The sequence below is a fragment of the Ictidomys tridecemlineatus genome, chromosome 3, assembly GCF_052094955.1.
Source record: "Ictidomys tridecemlineatus isolate mIctTri1 chromosome 3, mIctTri1.hap1, whole genome shotgun sequence".
NCBI lineage: Eukaryota > Metazoa > Chordata > Mammalia > Rodentia > Sciuridae > Ictidomys > Ictidomys tridecemlineatus.
Window position 1 is genome coordinate 48,879,097 of NC_135479.1, and position 19,158 is coordinate 48,898,254.

At 49.8% G+C, this 19,158-nt stretch overlaps 1 protein-coding gene and 1 pseudogene across 3 annotated transcripts in view; one reads left to right on the plus strand and one right to left on the minus strand.

Annotated features, from left to right (window-relative positions):
- The window catches only part of Pitpnm3 (PITPNM family member 3), a 95,333-nt gene that overhangs the window by 4,742 nt on the left and 71,433 nt on the right, over positions 1–19,158 (plus strand). For all 3 annotated transcript variants that reach the window (XM_078042702.1, XM_078042703.1, XM_078042704.1), the window contains one exon: positions 13,712–13,807. In XM_078042702.1, coding sequence (XP_077898828.1) covers positions 13,712–13,807 — 96 coding nt within the window. Of the gene's footprint in view, positions 1–13,711; positions 13,808–19,158 lie in introns of those variants that run through there.
- LOC144375808 (olfactory receptor 4M1-like) lies at positions 17,468–18,521 on the minus strand (annotated as a pseudogene).

A 19,158-nucleotide genomic window follows, 5' to 3' on the forward strand; every position in this document is an offset into this window, starting at 1 on the left:
TTGAGAGACCAAAATCAGAAAGGCAAAGGGTCTTTCTCTGAGGTCAAGGGCATAAACTGTGAACTTCAAGATACCAATGAACCTTTGGCAGTTAGGGACCTCCTAGGAGGACCCAGATGCCTAGGAATTCTCTTGAGATTCTAGGCTTGCCGGAGGGAGGGCAGGTCAGGGTTAGCATCCTGAGAACCCTCTGGTTCTTATAACAGCCCTCAACATGCTTTCCTAGATGACTTGACAGCATCTCTTTGAGGTAGGGCTAATGTTACTCCCATTTTATGGATAAGAAAACTGAGGCCCAGAAGGGCTGAGTGCCTGGCTCTAGAGTCACACATAAAGTCAGAATCAGAGCTGGAATTACTGGAATTAGCATGCAGGTGTCTTCTACTCTTGCATTCAACATTCCTAGGAGTTAAGTTGTCCAACAAAGCAGTGACAGAAGGCCTCTGGCACGGCTGACCTGGAGCTGCCCTCAGGCCAGTTTTCTCATTTGTAAAAGAGAAAGGGGAGGAGGAATTTGGGGGTCAGGATGAGTTTTGAGTTTTCCCCTGCTCTAACACTGTTTCTCTCTCTTTCTCTCTCTCTCTCTCTCTTTGGTACCAAGGATTGAACTCAGGGGCATTTGATCACAAGGCCACATCCCCAGTCCTATTTTGTATTTAGAGACAGGATCTCCCTGAGTTGCTTAGTGCCTCGCTTTTGCAGAGACTGGCTTTGAACTCTCGATCCTCCTGCCTCAGCCTCCAGAACCGCTAGGGTTACAGGCGTGCACCACTGCGCCCAGGTTTAACACTGCTCTTTCTTCTCCTGGCCTCCCTCACAGCAGACTTTACTGTGCCAGGAAGGGGCCTCGCCCCTCACCTCACATTGATACTCCTGGCCATGTGGTTAAGGGTAGGAGAGGAATAGAGAGCTGAGGACCTGGCCTGGGACAGCATGTGCTTCCCAGAGTCCTGAGTCCCAGTCCATCCCCAGATCTGCAGCCAGGTGCCTGGTGGAAGGGGGTGGCCAGGGCTCCCAGGGGAAGGGCTGGGAGTGGGAGGGGGGAGGAGAGAATGCATAACAAATGAGGTAGGAAATCAAATGAGATCTGAGTTCCCCACCCACTCCCTCAAATCTCTCTACTCTCTCTCTTTTAAAATTCTTGTTTTCTAAAGAGAAAGAAAATGCTAAATTGCACCCCCTTTCGCAAACCAATGGGAGCCTTAAGTGAGTCACTCCGGAGGTAAATGCCACCTCCAGGGTCCCACGTGTGCCTGCTGCGGAGGCCTGCACAGCTGTGTGGCCACCAGCCCCCACGGGGGGGGGGGGATGCATGTGGAGAGGGTGGACAGGGGATCACATGCCTTTTGCTAGTCTTGGCTCTGGGTGGGAGCCAGGTCCCAGCAGGGGGGCCCAGGCGGGCCAGCCTGCTTCTTTCAGGCTCCCCAAGGGCTGCATCTATGAGACTGGCACTTGGATGGGCCTGGGCTGAGGCCAGGCTGAGAGCCTGTGGGTCCATTGTCAGGGATCACTTTGAGGGTGGGGGTAGGATGCAGGCTGTGGCATGGTGGGCCTCTGTCTATGGCTGGAGTCTGGGACTGGACAGTGTGGTCAGATTCGAGGTTCCAGGGGGGCTGAGAGAGGTTGCTCTGTGCCTCCTGCTGTCTGGGAGGTGGTTGAGATCCATTTCCTCTGGAAACCAGAATTCTGGGTCCAGGTGTGCAGATGAGGCCTTTGTCTAGGGCAGGGAAGAAGCCCTGCCAGGGGCAGGGGCCTGAGGCTGGCGATGGCTGCCATTGCTCTCAGGAAGGGTCAGCCTGTTCCCTTGCAGAGCAGGAGCAGGGGAGAAGGGGAGGCCGGGGAGGAGGTGTTCCACTTCCCAGCTGACCTGGTATTCTGGAGGGAGGGGAAGTAGCCGTCTGTTAGCCGAGGATGCCAAACAAGGGTTGGAAGCAGAAATAGAAACTCTCTGGGCTCTGTCTGGGAGGGGCGTGGAGTTCTGGTGGATCCGAGAGAGGCCTCTTCTGAGCCGTCTGCTGCTGACGCCGTGTTTGCTTGGCTCTGGGTATTTGCAGAGCACGTCACGTCCTGCCCTCCTGCCCTTCTTGGGAAGAGACTTAGGTGTGCAGGATTTGTGACCCTGTGTGCTCAGGGGCCAGGGACGGGAGGACTTTGAGTTCATTCTAGGAGCTGTCAGCATCCACCCATCACTCAGGCACCTTTGACCTTTTCTGGATTGGTCCAGATCCCAACCCTCCTTGATCAGAACTCCCTCTGGCCCTGGTGGCTCCCACTTCCTCCCTACCCGCCCCCCCTTCATGAGGCTGGTCTCAGCTGAGCAACTCTGGAATCATCCCAGAGTTGCAAAAAAAGAGCTATTTTGAGCCTTCCCATTATGGCCGGTGGTGATGGTGGGGGGGGGGCTGTTTATCCTTTGTCGCTTTTTGTTTCCTTCTTGTGTAGTATAATCCCCGGCAGTGATGAGAGCAGTACCCAGCCCCGCCTCCGGGGCCCCACTGGCAATTCCTGGCACGGTGATTTGGCACCAAATGGAGGGTCCTGGGTGCAGAGGCAACCTTAGGCCCCATTTTGAAATCCTGGAGTGGAAGGTGAAACCAATCGCCCATGTGGGGTCACCGCCCTTGCTGGGGTGGTGGTGTTAGGGGAGGAGCTATTCCCCTCCATTCCTCTGCTGTTTGCCCCAGGAGGTGGTACCCTTACCACACAGATGGCCTTATTGAGGTGATGGTCTCTACCAGACCCTGCGGCATCCTCCAAGGAGTCTAGGATCCCACCCCATCTTCCCCATCCTCTGGTTTGGTGCCTGGGTCTTGAGTCTGTTGTTCCCATTCCTGCAAGGGGGCGCTGGGATGATGAGGAGGAGTGCCTTCCTCTACTCTCTCTTTGGGGCTGCCCCATGTCTTCTGTGTCCCCCTTGCTGTCCTCCCGAGGAGCCCACAGGTGACAGAGGCTGTTGGTGCCACAGTAGCAGATACCTTAGGGAGCTCCCTTTGGGGGAGGAGAGAGCCTTCTCCTTACAGAGCAAGAGTGTGTTGGGACATAGTGGGGACATCTGGGCCTTGGGAGGATTGTTCCAAAGAATTCAGAACTGTTTGGGAGCCTAATTGGCAGAGCAAATGAAAGTACAATAGATAGCCAAAGCTATTAATCACTAATTATCTCCTAAATAAGGTAATTAATGGGTATTTAAATGGCATATTTATAAGATACCAGCAGGTCTTCAAAAGCACATCTTTTCCAAAGCAATACGTTTGGCCAGCTGGGCCCAGCTTGGAGACCTGGGTTCTAGTCTCTGCATCACCACCCACCTGCATTCTTCCTCCTGTGACCGTAGGCAGGTTAGTTTCCTTCTCTGAGCTTCCATTTTCTGTAAACAAGGACCATAAACTCTCCTGGGGCTCTGGTGGAGGTGAAGGCTATGGAAATCCATGGCAAGAGTATAACAGGCTGTTACAGAATCCACAGCATTTGCTGCGAAAATATCCTTACCATTATTTGATGTAACATAGGATGCCATCTATGGCCAGTGTGGTAAGCTCTGCCTGTGGCTATTCTTGTTGCTTGGTCTGTGACTAGGTCAGGCTGGGTCTGTGGTCAGATTTGGGACTTGGTTAGAAACTGGAATTGTGGCTCCTCTGTGGCCAAGATTGTGGCTTGATCTGAGGCCAGAGTAACGACTCCATCCACTGCTAGCTTAAGGTTCAGACTGGGGCTGAAGTCAAGATTGGGGCCATGGCTGGTCTTAGGACCTGAGTTGCTCTTAAGATAATTCTGAAGTCTCAGTTTTCTAGTGTGTTACCCATGGACTGATGAACCGGCCTCATTGTCCCTAGAAGCTGATTCCTTGTTGGATCCTCCAGGATGTCCTCTCCAGAGGCTGGATACTGCAGCAAACGGGTCCTTCCGGGGCCTCTGGTAGTCCCCTGAAACAGCCCGGCACACAGTGCATCGGTGGCACATCCAGCATTTTAGGAGATAGTTAGGACTGTTTCTATAGCAACCAACCCCCAACTGTAGCTGGTTTCCTTCAATAATGCCTTTTTCTGGAAGTAGCTTCTCCTGGCCTCTCATGCCTCCCTGGGTGGCTGTGCAGCCCCTTCAAGGCTGAGCATGGGCTGTCTGGCCCTGGACGGTTCTGGTCCCTGAACTCACCCTGACCCAGAGAGGAAGCCTAAGGACATGACCTGTGGGATGCTCCTTGGAGAGGGGTCTTCCTGAGATCTCCCCTGTGCTGGGCCACGCTGAGCCTGACATGAGCTTTTTTTCCCCATCCTTGACCTGAAGAGACTATGGGGCCCCAGAGAATTCCTAGCAGGTGTCTGCTCAGGGCAACCCCTGCCTAGCCTAGTGGGCTGGCAGGCCCGGACAGGTGGGAACACAGAGGAGGGGGCCCCAGCCCATCCTAGGGGCAGGTAGAGCTTCCCCACTGAGAAAGGGGGTTAGGGTGGGGAATGCAGGGAGGGAACAAAGACCTGGACAGGAAGAAGGGGAAGTGGAAGACTGACCAGGGGCAGCTTGTTGCGGGGCCCAGACTGGTGGGAGAAGAGGCAGAGATAGCACAGATCCTCGTCTTAGGTAGCTCAAGATTTGAGGGACAGGTAGGAGCCCCACAGGAGCTTCAGTGGGAGGGAGGACGGAGGAAGGACAGAGGGATCAGCCTCATGTGTGGGTAAGGGAGAGGAAGGGCTCCATCAACCCTTTCATTTGACCCTCATGAAACCTGATGTAGTATGGTTATTATGCCTATTTTACAGAGGGGCAAACTGAGGCACAGAGTGGTTTAGTGTCGTTTACTAAGACCACTAACTGGTAAGCTTCAGAGCTGGGATTGGAATCAGGCCGGTAAAAGTGGGGCAGTGGTTCCCTTGAGGGAGGAGGAAGGTGGGCTCCGTGGAAGAGGAGGAAGAGAAAAAAGAAGAGGAGGAGGAAGAGGAGGAGGAGGAGCTGCTGGTTGCCCATCTGTCTGGAGCCTCCCCCAGGCTCTACAAAGCTCCCCACTCTGCTTGCTGCCTTTGAGCCCCTGGGGCCCCCAGGCAGAAGTGAGGAGCAGTGAAGTGTGATTCTAAATATGTGTGCTCTGGGCCCTGCTTGTGCACGGGACTCTAACTGCCCTTGGGGAGCCCCTGGACTTTGTCATTTCAGCTGCAGCAAATGTGTTGCCAGGAGTTAGACCCAGGTGCATGCTTGTACAACCTGCTATTCACGTGTGTGTGTTCATTGAGTGTGTGTGTGTGTGTGTGTTGTGAGAGAGAGAGAGAGAGAGAGAGAGAGAGAGAGAGAGAGAGAGAGAGAGCCCATCTAATGGCCAGCAACCCTGAAGCTGTGCACTTGCCTCCTTCCCAGCCCCTTGGTCTTCGTGGCACAGATGCTCAAGTGCATCACCAGGATGAGGCTTCAGATACAGCCTGAGGCAGGGCTTGGCTGGGGAGTTGGAGCAGGGGCCACAGTCATGGGCCCGTGGGCCAACAAGCCAGCAGGGGCCACGCTCAGAGGCGCTTGCTTCTCATGGAGGTCTGGAAATTGTGTGTGTTCTTTAAATTTCCCCAGAGCCATGGTTCCCAGCAATCATCCATGTTCCCTCCCTTGCCCTGACACACTCATCCAAAGGTCAGTTCTCAGAGCCTCGGTTTTTTTCATCTGGGAAATGGGTGCCATGATCCTCATTTCACGGATAGAAGATTTAAATAAAGTCAGTCAATAAATTGTCCACCCCGATGCCCTGCCTGGAGCTCAGGAACTGGTGGCCCCACTCAGCTGCAGAACTAATCCTTGAGGCAGCTTCTAGCAGCAGTTAGGGACCCTCTCCAAGGCTGCCAAGGAGGATTATTCTTGGACAGATAGTTCTAGATCCAGCCTCCTCTGGAATTGACTCCATTTGATGGCTGTGGCCTCCGTCTCCCTCTTTCTCCTGCCCTGCTTCACCCTGGCAAGCTGCCCATCTTTTCCTTTGAGGCTCCCCTGCCCTCAGGAGGGCCTCCAGGTTCTCCAGTCTGCGGAGACCCTACCTCTGGGCGGTGTGGTTCACACCTGTTGAGACCCTGCCTGGACAGATGTGGCACGTGTGGAATCTGGCACAAAGGCCAGGCTGCCCTGCTGCTCTGCTCTCCTCTGCTCTGTGCAGGGGGCAGTGACAGGGCTGTGACCCTGGGGCTGGCACTCCCAAGGGCAGGGACTGTTCCAGCTCAGCTGCGTCCCCCACTCCTTCCTCCCGGGCACCATCTGGCTCAAGATCTGGTCCAGGAAGAGTCGCCAGGGCCTCTGCTCCTCATGTTGCTGTGCCAGGGCTTTTCTCTCTGCAAAATGTCGCTCTCATCCGACAGGGCTCCTGAGCACAGGGCGGCGGCCCCCTTTAGGTGATGATTTGGCCCTCCGTGGTCAAAATCGGCTGCCCTGGGATCCCTGGGATAGGGCAGAGCACTTACAGAGGGCTCCTGTTGGTCCGTCTGTCGGCCAGTCTGCCTATTCATGTCCCTGGAAGCCAGGGCTGAGATGGGGAAGGTGGGCAGATGGAGCCCATGATCTGAGCCAGGATCTCTGGCCACACCCCTGCCTGGGAGACTCAGCCCAGGAAAAAGCCTAAGAGACCATGCTGGACCCGAGGTGGTGGGTGGATGGACCTGGAGAGCCACCCCCTCACTTCAGGGCCTGGCTTGGAGCTGTGCCACTGTTGGTGGCTGTGGAGGATCACTTGTTCCTCTCTGGGAAGGGCTGATATTTCTTTCTCTTTTATCCTGATTTAGGTTTTATTTGGGGGGGGGGTGAGGGGAAGGGGGGCATTGGGGTTTAAACCCAGGGGCCCTTAACCACTGAGCCATATCTCCAGCCCTTTTTCTTTTATTTTTATTTTGAGAAAGAGGTCTTGCTGAGTTGCTTAGGGCCTCCTTAAGTCGCTGAGGTGGCTTTGAACTTGTCATCTTCCTGCCTCAGCCTCCTGACCTGCTGGGAATATAGGCATGTGGCCATCATGCCTGGCTCTGATTTAGGGTTTTAAATAAATGTGGTCTTCAAGAGCAGGTAGGCTGAATGTTGAAGGACACAGAAGCAGCTTGGCAGCCTTGGAGAGGGTCCCTAACCGCTGCTAGAAGCTGCCTCAAGGATTAGTTCTGCAGCTGAGTGGGGCCGCCATTTCCTGAGCTCCAGGCAGGGCATCGGGGTGGACAATTTGTTGATTGACCTTATTTAAATCGTTTATCAGGAAGATAAGGATCATGGCACCCATTTCCCAGATGAAAAAACTGAAGCTTAGAGAACTGACCTTTGGATCATGGACTAGTAAATAATACTGTAGAATTCATGTTTGTGTTGCACCAAAGCCTCTCACCTCTCTGATACATTACCACCTATGGCTGGTAGCTGATTTGCATGTGACTTAGAAACAGTCTTAGGAAAGAAGAGTGACAAGTTGAGGAGGCTTATACTCCCCAAGATATGTACACACACACACACACACACACACACACACAGCCTTGCAGACCCAGTGACAGACACTTGTGCAGTATTAGACATCTCTACACAGGAATGCAAAGATCCATTTAGATTTTTCCCACAAAAAGCCAAATGCTAATTTGTGGATGTGGTAGGCAGATGATTCTAGATAAGAGCCCCAGGACCAGGGTTTGTATAAGGGTCCTCTGACCCATTGCCCAACTGGCCAGCAACAGATGGGACAGTTATCACTTGCCAAGAGAAAGTGGGGAAGAGAGGAAGAGACTGGAGTCACCCACCCTGAGCTCTTACAGAGAGGGGCCCATATGGTGGCTCTGACAGTACAGACCCTGGATCTGTGTGCGAATCCTGCCTCCACTGTGTATTAGCTTTGTGTTCTTGAGCAAATGCCTTCACATCTCTGTGCCTGGCTCCTTCCCTGTGAGGTGATTTGTTATGCCCACTCTCTGGGCTTGGGGAGGATGCCTCTAGATAAGATCTGCAAAGTGGCTGGCAGGCTGTTGGCACCCAGTTGGCCCTCAGCAGGTGTTGTTCACTCACTTGCTTGTCAAACAGTTCTTGGCCCTCTTCTGTGTGGGATCAGAAAATACAGAGAAAGGTAATGACGCAATGCAAAGGGAATGCTTCTGGTCCTTTGTCCTCACTTTTGGGATCATTGTGCCCATCTGTCCTTACTCTGAACCTGCATGGATGCACTTTTGCCCACCTCCCCTGCAGTCCCCTCTCCTGGGAGAATTTCAACCCCTTAGGCATCTGTATTCCTATCTTTTTTTTTTTTTTTTAATATTTATTTTTTAGTTCTCAGTGGACACAACATCTTTGTTGGTATGTGGTGCTGAGGATCGAACCTGGGCCGCACGCATGCTAGGCGAGCGTGCTACCGCTTGAGCCACATCCCCAGCCCCTGTATTCCTATCTTGAAGTATGCAGGAGAAGGGGAAGGAGCTGCAGAACTCACCTCTTCCAAGTTTCCCTCCAAGATAGGCCAGACCAGACCTCCCTGGTCTGGATCCATCTCCTCTCATCTGTTTTCATACCTGTGCCCTCCGCCCCCATCACTGGCTCCAGCCACATGGTTTTTTTTCTGCCCATGTGTATATCATGCTCATGAGCAAATCTACCCTTGCAGTTCCTTCATCCGGGAAGACTCTTACTCACTCACTCATCCTGCGTGTCGACCCTACCTGCATGTGCGTGTGAGCCAGCATGCATACACACCCATCACACCACACACACACACACACACACACACACACACATTTTCTCACCATTCAAACCTCAGCTCCTGACACCTTTTCAGAACAGTCCCCCCCCCCCCACCAACACACACTTCTTTTGAAATCTGACCTTTGTCATTTGTTAAAAAGTCAGCATCTTGGAGGAATAGATGGAGGGAACATCTCCCATTCAGAAGCCAGGTAACGGCTGCTTCCTCACATAACCACATTTATATACCGCTGCTCCCCAGCACCTCAAAAGGGCCTTTCCAGAGGTTATTTTGGGCAGCCCCTGCCTGAGGGGAGGGAAGGTCTCATGTGCCCTTTAAACAAACTTAAGAGTGAACATTAAAAAACCCAGGCAAGCCTGCAGTTTGAAAGTTACGAGAGAAACAGTAAACAAAGTATAGTATGCATTTGGAAAGGAATCCAAACATATCTTTTGACCACAAAGGAGAGTCACAACAGCTAGGTGAAGCCTGATCCTTTGGCGGAGAAAGCCCGCAGCTGCGGTTAGCATTTGTAATTGAACCATTGACCAAGTGCTCTTGATGAACCAGTCCACATGCCCTCATTGCTTTCACCCTGGACGTACAGATCCACATGCCCATGCCTGCCCAGCCTTCAGGCTGTAATTACACTGTCAGAAACACTTGCAGAAGAAGGAGGTGATGGAGGTAGAGAGGGAGCAACTAAGTTTTTGCTGCAGAAATGATCATGTACTTGATCTGGGTGGACTCTCCTCGTACCCCTGCAAAAGTAAGCTTGGTGACCCTTTTATCTATCCTGTCCCTTTTATCCATCGTGGTGTGCCCAGCACCCAATATAGTGCCTGTGGGAGTGAGAAACTTCCTTTGATGCCCACCAGTCCTTTCTTTTTCTGCTCATTTCCAGCTAGGGGAATTTGTTTCCTCAAACGGACTGAGCTGGCCTCCCTGCAGGGCTGTGCTCTGCCCTGGTACTTCCCTGGACTTGCCCAAAGGCCAGCCCATACATATTGCTATCAGAGGATTGCAGTAACCCAGGATGATGTAGCCCACATAGAGTACGGTAATGCCAAGAGATTGGGGGGTAAGAGAGAAGCGCTCTCTCTCTCTCTCTCTCTCTCTCTCTCTCTCTCTCTCTCTCTCTCTCTCTCAATACTGGATATTGAACTCAGGGAACCTTTGCCACTGCTGCATCTCCAGCTCTTCATTTAGAGACAGGATCTTACTGAATTGCCCAGGCTGGCCTTGAACTTGTGATTCTTCTGTCTCAGAGTACCTGGGCTTAGAGTTGTGTGCCACCATGCCTGGCTTAGAGCTCTCCTCTTTTCAAACCAAGGCTCTGGCACTTACTATCTGAGTGGGAGATTGGCAGGCATGTCAGTGCTTATGTTCTTTGGGTGGAGTGTATACTGTACATGTGTGAGGGCCACAGTACACAGGAGCTTCTTGCAGATTCCTTGATATTCAAACTCGGAAACCATATAGACTGAAAAACTTCCAGGTAACTCTGTCAGTATTTAAACTCTAGATGCTTCCATTCCCAAACTCAGGAACTGAATAGACAAGGATGATATGACTTCCCTAACACCCAAATTCTTGCTTCTTAGGAATGGAATACAATTGGATTACAAAGGATATTTGTGAGTGTGTGTGTGTGTGTGTGTGTGTGTGTGTGTGCATTGAATCCATTGATATTCTACCACTAAACTATGTCCCCAGCCCTTTTTACTTCTTACACTTTGAGACAGGATTTCATAAAGTTGCCCAGGCTGGCCTCAAACTTGTGATTCTCCTGCCCCAGTCTCCCAAGTAGCTAGGATTAACAGTGTTTGCCATTGTGCCTGGCTAAAATTATATTTTTTGAATCACAGAAATCTCCACATATACTTGATTAATACTTAAATATTTTTTGTGCTATTGTAAATAGTATTGTTTCTAGTTTTCAAATTCTAGATGTTCATTACCAGTTTGTAGGAATGCAATTGACTCTTACATATTGATCCTGATTTCTGCAATCTTGCTATACAGTTATTAGTTCTAGTACAGTTTTTTCTACCATGCGGCCTGCGCAATGGTTTCATTAATGAGGTTCTAGGCATAAAGTTAGTTAGAAGAGATTGAAATAAAACACACAGACTCAATTACCTTATTTCTATTGCTAGGTCTGAGATGGCTCCCCTCTCTGGTTCCCTCCTCTAACTGCCCAGCAGAGCAGCAAGGATTACTCAGGGCTAGCAGGAGAGAGAGAGTTTGAACACGCCTGGGAGTAGCCTTTTATTGGGGAACAAGAGATTCAGGGGAGAATTCCATCCAATGAAGGTTGAGGGGGGCTGCACTCCAAGATCAGGGTCAGTGATTGGATCCCTGGGGTCAGTGGTCAGGCACACCCCCACACGGATGGGCTCTCTCATCAGGAAAGGGCCAGGAAAGCTTCAACACAGCCAAAGTGCCTCAGACCCTTAACGGGAGCCACCCAATCATGTGTCAGAAATGGCTTCCCACAGTTTTTTTTTTTTTGGTAGAGTTTGAAGAGTTTCTGTTTTCTATGTAGACAAGTATGCAAAGAAATTTTTGTTTGTTTTTTTTCTAATCTGTATACTTTTCATTTCTTTTTCTTGTCTTATTGCTCAAGCAAACAGTCCCAGTTCCATGTTAAAAAGACAGAGTTATGGGGCTACGGTTATAGCTCAGTGGTAGAACACTTGCCTCGCACATATGAGGCACTGGGTTCGAGCCTCAGCACCATATTTAAATAAATAAAAGTATTGTGTCCAACTACTCCCCAACCCCACCCCCCGCCAAAAAAAGAAAATTATGATGCATCTGGATTCTCAGACCCTCTTGCAGTAAATCCAAGGCCCAAGGGTGGGAAATTGTTGAGCCTGTCTACCATGCTGCTCACATTGGTGATGAGATCAGAAGCTTCAAGGGGCCTCTGGGAAGCTTGGGGAGACCCAGCTTTGCATCTAGAGGTGACACCCACATCAGTGCTCCCTGTGGTCTCTATCCTTTCTGTGTCTCAGAATGTGCTTTTTACTTGGCTCCAAGCCACAAGGCCTAAGCTAGGTGTGTGTCTGGGAGTTTGTGGTGAGCAGGGCAGGAGCGTTATCCAGGAGGGCTGTGTTCCTGGGTCACCCGGGCTGTCGTCTCTCGAGGATATTTGCTTATGCCCTAAGATGTAGGCTCAGAGTTGCATGTTGTGACCTGGGGCTGCAGCAGCTTCTCCATGGACTGTCATAAGTGCAACCTGATCATGGCTGGGCAGGATGTCGACCTTTCACTTTTTTATTGATACCTACTGTGTGCCAGATGGACTCCTCAAATATCGGTCAGAGTTGAAGAGTTTCAAGGGGCCATCTCTGTCAGGTTTCTCATTATACAGACGGGGAAACCGAGGGAGGGGCATTGCTAATACAAGCACACAAGTCTCTGCAGGGACAGGACATATGTGCTTGGTGACCAGAGGCTAAGCCCCAGGAAAAATGAACCTTAAGTACACAGTGGTTTTACTGTTTTTCACTGAAAAATACAATTGATTCTAAGATGCACCATCATTTTATATACCTCCGAGAAAGAGTAAACAATGCCAATTAAATAACTTCATGCCATCCTTTAAGTCACACTCAGTTTCAAAGATGTTAGTGTGAAAAGGTGCATCTTGGAACTGTTAACATAAGATACATTTATGAAATTAATGGTCATATAAAATTATATGTGCAGGATTAGAACTGGTTTTTCCTCTGACTCTTCTTTTTAAATTTCTCCATAGAGATAATCTTTAGAGACTTTTTTTGGGGGGGGGGTACTGGGGATCGAATCAGGGGTACTTAACCACTAAGCCACATCCATAGCCCCTTTTTTTGTATTTTATTTAGAGATAGGGTCTCACTGATTTACTTAGGACCTCGCTAAATTGCTGAGGCTAGCTTTGAACTCACAATCCTCTTGTCTCAGCCTCCCAAGTCCCTGAGTTTATAGGCATGAAACACACCCAGCATTTACAATTGGATTTTAATCCATTTGTAATCCCCAGAATTCTCTGCATCCAGGGGCATGCAGAGGGATTCATGCACATGCTGGTCCCATGTGATTCCCAAAATGCCTAGTAGAGGGGACCCAGAGAATGGGGAGGGGGTTCCTGGCCCCAGCTCTGTGCCTGGTCACCCTAGCCTTGGTCCCAGGGCAGGAGGTGGGTTGGAGCAGAGTTTAGGTCCTCTGTGCATCCTTGCTCCTACCTGCTTGGAAGACCCTTCAACTCCATATCCTGGTCTCTGTAGGTATAAATAATGACACCAGCTGCCATTGCTGAGCCTCCTGTGATCTAGGGATTGGGGGTGGTCATCATTTTACAGAGGGGGAAATGGGGCTGCGAATGGGAAGGGAATGGCCTTGCAGATTGCTGGTGGCAGAGTTCCAACTTGGCTCATCCTTCTCTTGGTTCTGGAGCTCCGTCTTGGCTTGCCCTGTACATGCTCTGTGAGGTGGACTTCTCTAGTGGTCATCAAGGTATCTAGTTCTCCCCTCCTCCACCTTCTTGAAGTTGGGCATGACCGTGTGACTTCTTTGGCTGACGAAGAGCAAGAAGCAGCTTGTCATTGCTGGGCAGGAGTTTAAGATGTTTCAGACTGGGTGGGATTTTCTGTGGTCTTCTTTCTTCCTTTGGAGGACCTAGAGGTTTCATTTTGAGATGGTGACATCATGAGGTGGTGGCCCCTTTTAGTGATCCGGATGAATGCAGCCTCTTTCCAACCCACTCAGGAGTGAAAAAGAAACCATTGTTGTTTTAAGCAGCTACTTTGTTACCACAGCTGGGCTGATGGATACACTGGGTGGCCTTGGCTAAGTCTCTTAACTTTCTCCTGTCTCTGTTTTAATCTATGCAAAATGTGTACACTTAATTCCTGCCCCTTGGAGCTTTCCCAAAGAGGTTTTCTTTGAGGCTTGAATGAAAGCAGGGTATGAGAAGCCTCCGTGTGGCCTGAGGCCGCTGAGCCTGACTCTTAGTCCCTCACACCAGGACACAGTCTCCGGCTTGCCTAATATATGTGTTCCTTTTGGCAGGTGGCCCTTCCCCGGGCGGCGGTGCCCCCTGGCACCTTCGAAATGTCCTCAGCGACTCAGTGGAGAGCTCAGATGATGAATTCTTTGATGCTAGAGGTGAGTGAACTCTATTCTCACACTACCGACTGTTTGATCAAGAAAGCATCCCTGCTGGGGTTTAGTATATCCTTTCCCACACGGACAACAGTTCCACACTCTATACCTCCCCAGTCTGCGAGAGCCCTGAGTCAGTGGCTCAGTATTTATCCATTTACTCTTGGAAATGTTGGCCGAGCCCCTCATGTGTGCCAGGAGCTGGGCTAGTGCATAGGAGACTGTGGCATCCAGTGGGCACGGCTGCTGCCTGCATGAGTCTAGCAGGAGAGGCAGGCACCAAACAATGGCACAAAGGGAAATGCAGGTCCTCATGGGGAACGGTGCCGTCAGGAGCACAGTGGCAGGTGTTATGAGAGAAGATGAGAGGAGGGCCCCTGAATCCGTGTGGGCAGGACAGCCTTTCTGCAGAGCCGAGGAGTAGGAGGTGGCTAGGTGAGGAGCCCACAAAAGACTCTTGTAGATAGGGGAGACAGCAGGTATGGTGGCCCTGGAGTAGGAAAGAGTGGGGAACATTCCAGACTCTGAAGGAAGACCCGCATGGAGGGGCAGTGAAAAGCCAGGGGTTGAGGCTGCAGGCACTGTGGCACCCATGGCTGGAACAGGATCTCTGAACCTCGCCCTGGAGAAAGCACAAAACCAAACGGGCAGGCACTTTAGCCAGAGACCAGCGTGAGCAAAACCAGAGCTGTGGGTGCAGCAGGAGGTGAGTCAGTCTGGAATTTAGAAGAGAACACCCTGAGCTATGCTCCATGGGATGGGTGGGAAGGGGTAGAAGCACCAATGGCCTGTTCCCCAGCCCTGGAGGGTCCCCAGCTCCCACTCGGCCTGCTTGGCCCCATTTCAAGATGCCGCCATGTTTAGGGTGTTGACTTATCCCGAGATGGGGGCCAACTTTGAAATGCCTGGCAAACAGGATCTTGAAAGACAAGAAGACCGTGACTGAGAAGACATCCAGACCCAGAGCAGGAGCCTGGAGATGTGGTCCCGGCCATGCTATCCACTAGTTCTGTGACCCCAAGCTGGGCCTCAGTTTCCCTGTCAGCTCTGTGCTGCACCTTCCAATGTGGAGAATGCCCAGGTCAGGTGATTTTCAGGGAAGCGTGATTGGGAGACAGGGAGCTGCCCCTGCTTAAGCCTCCCTGTCTCTTGGCTCTGGGCAGACCCCCTGTCCCCCATGACAGTCCTAAATCAGCCCATTTGGGGCCCATTTTCTGCCTGATTGGAGTGGCTCCTGGGGCTAAGTTTCTCCATAGCAACTAACCCACAGTGTGACAACAACAACTTCAATATTTTTGGTGCTTGGAAGACTTTGGTTTAAAATATTTCTTGCAGTTCATTGGGGGTCTGCCTTCCCAGCTGACAGTGGATTGCCGCAGGAGGCAGGCATCTGTGGGCAGCATGCGGGTCAGCTCTGTCCCTGGGGACCCTGCTCACCTGCTTTCCTTTAGAGCAGCTGTGGGTCCTTCTTGCTCCCTTCCCACCTGGGGGCTGTCTCCCTCGGTTTCCCTCAGCGGTTCTCTGCTCACCCCTCCCCTGATGTCTCTGTTCTTTGTGTGGTGAAATTGGCCTCTTGCCTCTCTCCTCTCTTCTTGGTGGGCCCTCCTTTACTTTCCGCCCTTGGTCTCATTACCTTCTTCCATCCCAGTGACTTGGGAGGTGGAGGCCAAATTTGAGGCCAGCCTCAGTGTCTTAGTGAGGTCCTAAACAACGTAGGGAGACCATGTCTCAAAAAATAACAAAAAAGGCTGACCATGTTGTTCAGTGATAAAATGCCCCAGGGTTTAATCCCTGGCATCGAAAGAAAAAAAAAAAAAGATGCTCAGTGTCATAGTCATTAGGGAAATACAAATCAAAACTGCACAGGTCTCACCATATACCTGCTAGAATGGCTGAAATGACTGACCAAGATGTGGAAGAATTGGAACTTTTCAGTTTTGCTTGTGGGAAGAGACAATATACGACCATTTTGGAAAATAGATTACAGTTAATTAAAAAAGTGAATCATACTTAACTAGCAATCCTTCCACTGCTAGGCATTTACCCAAGAAAAAGAGTGTGTGTGTCCACCTGTCGACTTGTCCAGGAACGTTCCCAGCAGCTTTATTTACTCCAGCCCCCAACCAAACATGAGTGCACACAAGTGACGGAGTGACTAAACAAACTGCAGCACCGTAAGAAGGAATGCACGGATCCAGGCAGCAATATGGACAAATCTCAAAATAATCACACAAAGTGAAAGAAGTCAGACAGAAACACAGCACACACTACACTGTGTGACCCATTGATATAAAATTCTTGCAAGTGCCAACTAATCTGTAGTGACAGGAGCAGGCCAGGGGTCCCCTAGGGGTGATAGTGCACTCTCTTGATTGGAATGATGTTTTCACAGGTATTTACATATGTCAGAACTTACCAAACTGTGCATTTGAAATGCGTGCAGTTTACTGAATGTCAATTATACCTCAGTAATGCTGTTAATCCCCTCCCCCATATAACAAAGGGGGTGTACAGAGTGGTTGGGGGACTGAAGGAGGTTCCCAGAGGATGTGGCCCTGAACAGGGAGCTGAATAACAAGAATTGAGCCACGTGTGGCTCTGGGGAAAGGGCGTTCTGTTCTGTGCAGCAGAGAGCTTTCACAGAAGGAAGGAGCACAGTATCTTTGGGAGATATCAGGAGAGCTGGGGCAGCCCCAGTGAGGAAGAGAGGAGGAGCCTGATTAGTGCTACTGGCCCATTGTGCCAACAGGGGCAGCCTGTCTGTGGAAGGAAGTCTGCATCCTGCACATGTCCATGCTCAGGCTGGCCCTTGACACTCCTGTCCCTGTCTTGGTAGGGGACAGAGTCTCATAAGTCAGAATTTATAGTACAAGATGAACTTGCCACTGGGAATTATGCTTAGACCTTGAGTGTCTGAGTTCCTCATGGTGGGTGATGGAGACTGCTGAGTGACAGGTATCGTGGCTGGAAACCATGAATAAGAACAGTTTAGTAGGCCAAGGATGGAGGGACAGACAACCCAGATTTCATGGGGATCCTGTCTATGAGATGAAATGGAAATGTCCTTTGGAGTCTCCATCCCTAAAAGGGTACAATGTTGGATGTGATGCTAGCACCATCGGGGCGCTAGATGGGCTTATATGGGGTGCAGTTGGGGATGTCAAGCATGGGTCACACTATGACCTGTTTCTTTAGCAAATGTATGTCTTTCTCTAGAAAAGAGCAGATGTATCATTTTTTAAAAAATTTAATTTGGTTATCATGGAGTTAGTCATATTCATGTGCTGGCCAGTTCTTCATATTCATGGTGGATGTGTCTCCAAGGTCTTTATACTTTATTATTTCTCAACACACGTTCTTCTCACAGCCTGAGTCCCTCTAGAGTAGTTGCTCAACGAACAATTAGTGAAAGTGTGTGTTTTGGCAGACCATTCTTGTATCTCAGATTCCAATAATGGTCTGCCAGATACTTCAGGGTGGGTGTAAGTAAACCTGTTTCCGTTTTAATGTCTTTGTTTTTCCACCATCATAAAGAGAAACAGAAGAAAATCATAATGAGAGACGCTGAGGTAAAGGAGGAAGTAAAAGTAGCATTATTACCACAGCAAATGCCTCCTATTTTAGGGCAAGGATCCTCAGAAGGACTAGACAATCTTTTATTTTTCACCTCTCTTTACATAAAATATATCTGTTGACCGGCTTCCTCATGGCTGTCTTTACCTCCTTGTTTTGCAATGTGCATATGATGGGATTAAGTCAAGGGAATATTACTGTATGGAACACAGATACCACTTTATTCAGGGAAAACAAATCAAAGGGACGAACATAAATGTAGATGCCTGGTCCAAACATTAGCCCCACGATGGTGATGTGGGGACAGCAGGCGGACTCGGCCCTGTTAGTTCTGACCCCTGAGCCTGAGTGCTTCTTGAGCATTGCCAGAGGAAAGCACAGGACATTAACAGAGCCCCGAAACACACCACGGAGATCAGATCGTGGCTAAAGATCATCACTAACTCTTCTGGGAAGGTGTTGGCACAGGCAATCCGGACCACTTGTGCGTGATGTCACAGAGATAGCTGTCCAACTCACTGGGCCCACAGAAGAGAAGTCCAACAAGGAGGGCCACCTGTAGTATAGAATGGTCGAAGCCCCCCATCCAGGAGAGAGCCACCAGGATACAGTAGAGACATCGCTTCCTGATGGTAGTCTAGTGGAGGGGGTGCAGATAGCTGTATGATGGTCAAGGCCATCGCTGCAAGCAGGAATATCTCTAAGGCCCAGCAAAGCACAAGAGGGAGAGCCGTGCAGTGGACCCACCAGAGGAAATTGTCTTTCTTTCCACAAGGAAGTTCACAAGCATTTTCAGGGCTGTGACAGAGGAATACCAAATATCAAGGAAGGCCAGGGGCGCCAACAAGAGATACATGGGAGATGTCAGATGGGGATCAAGTCTGGTGGAATATCCTTACATGGTAAGGGTATTCCCTGGGAGGAGGAATAGATAGGAGGATAGAAATAGAGTAAATAGGGGTAGATGCACCTCCCAAGTCTGGAATGGGCCAGTGAGAACAAATTCCGTCATCCTGGTATAATTTGCAGTTTTCATTTCTTCAATTAGTTTTTTTTTTCCTTCATAATGTGGCTATGAAAAATAAGGAAATGATAATTACTGCAAATAACACTTAACTAGAATTGTATCACCGCTTTCAAAATTGTTGTTATGTTCCCTGTCGCTGAGACTACTACATAGGATATGAATACATTTGGTCAGCCTATTTTGTCTTTTTCTCCCCCCCCCTTTTTTTTTTTTTTAAATTGTTCTAATTGTTCTAATTAGAGTAGAATGAATTTTTTTAAAGTGGGAATTTTTTAATAATTATTTTTTAGTTTTCGGCGGACACAACTTCTTTGTTTGTATGTGGTGCTGAGGATCGAACCCGGGCCACACGCCTGCCAAACGAGCGCGCTACCGCTTGAGCCACATCCCCAGCCCGAGTGGAATGAATTTTGATACATCATACATGAATGGAGTATAACTTCTCATTCTTCTGGTTGTACATGATGTACAGTCTATGTAATTATATATGCACATAGGGTAATAATGTCTGATTCATTCTACTATCCTTTCTGCCACCATAGTCCCTCCCCTTCCTTCACTCCCCTCTGTCTAATCCAAAGTACCTCCATTCCCCACCCCCTTATTGTGAATTAGTATCTGCGTGCATATCAGAGAAAACATTCAGCCTTTGGTTCTTTGGGATTGGCTTATTTCACTTGGCATGATATTCTCCAGTTCCATCCATTGACTGGCAAATGCCATAGTTTCATTCTTCTGTAAGGCTGAGTAATAT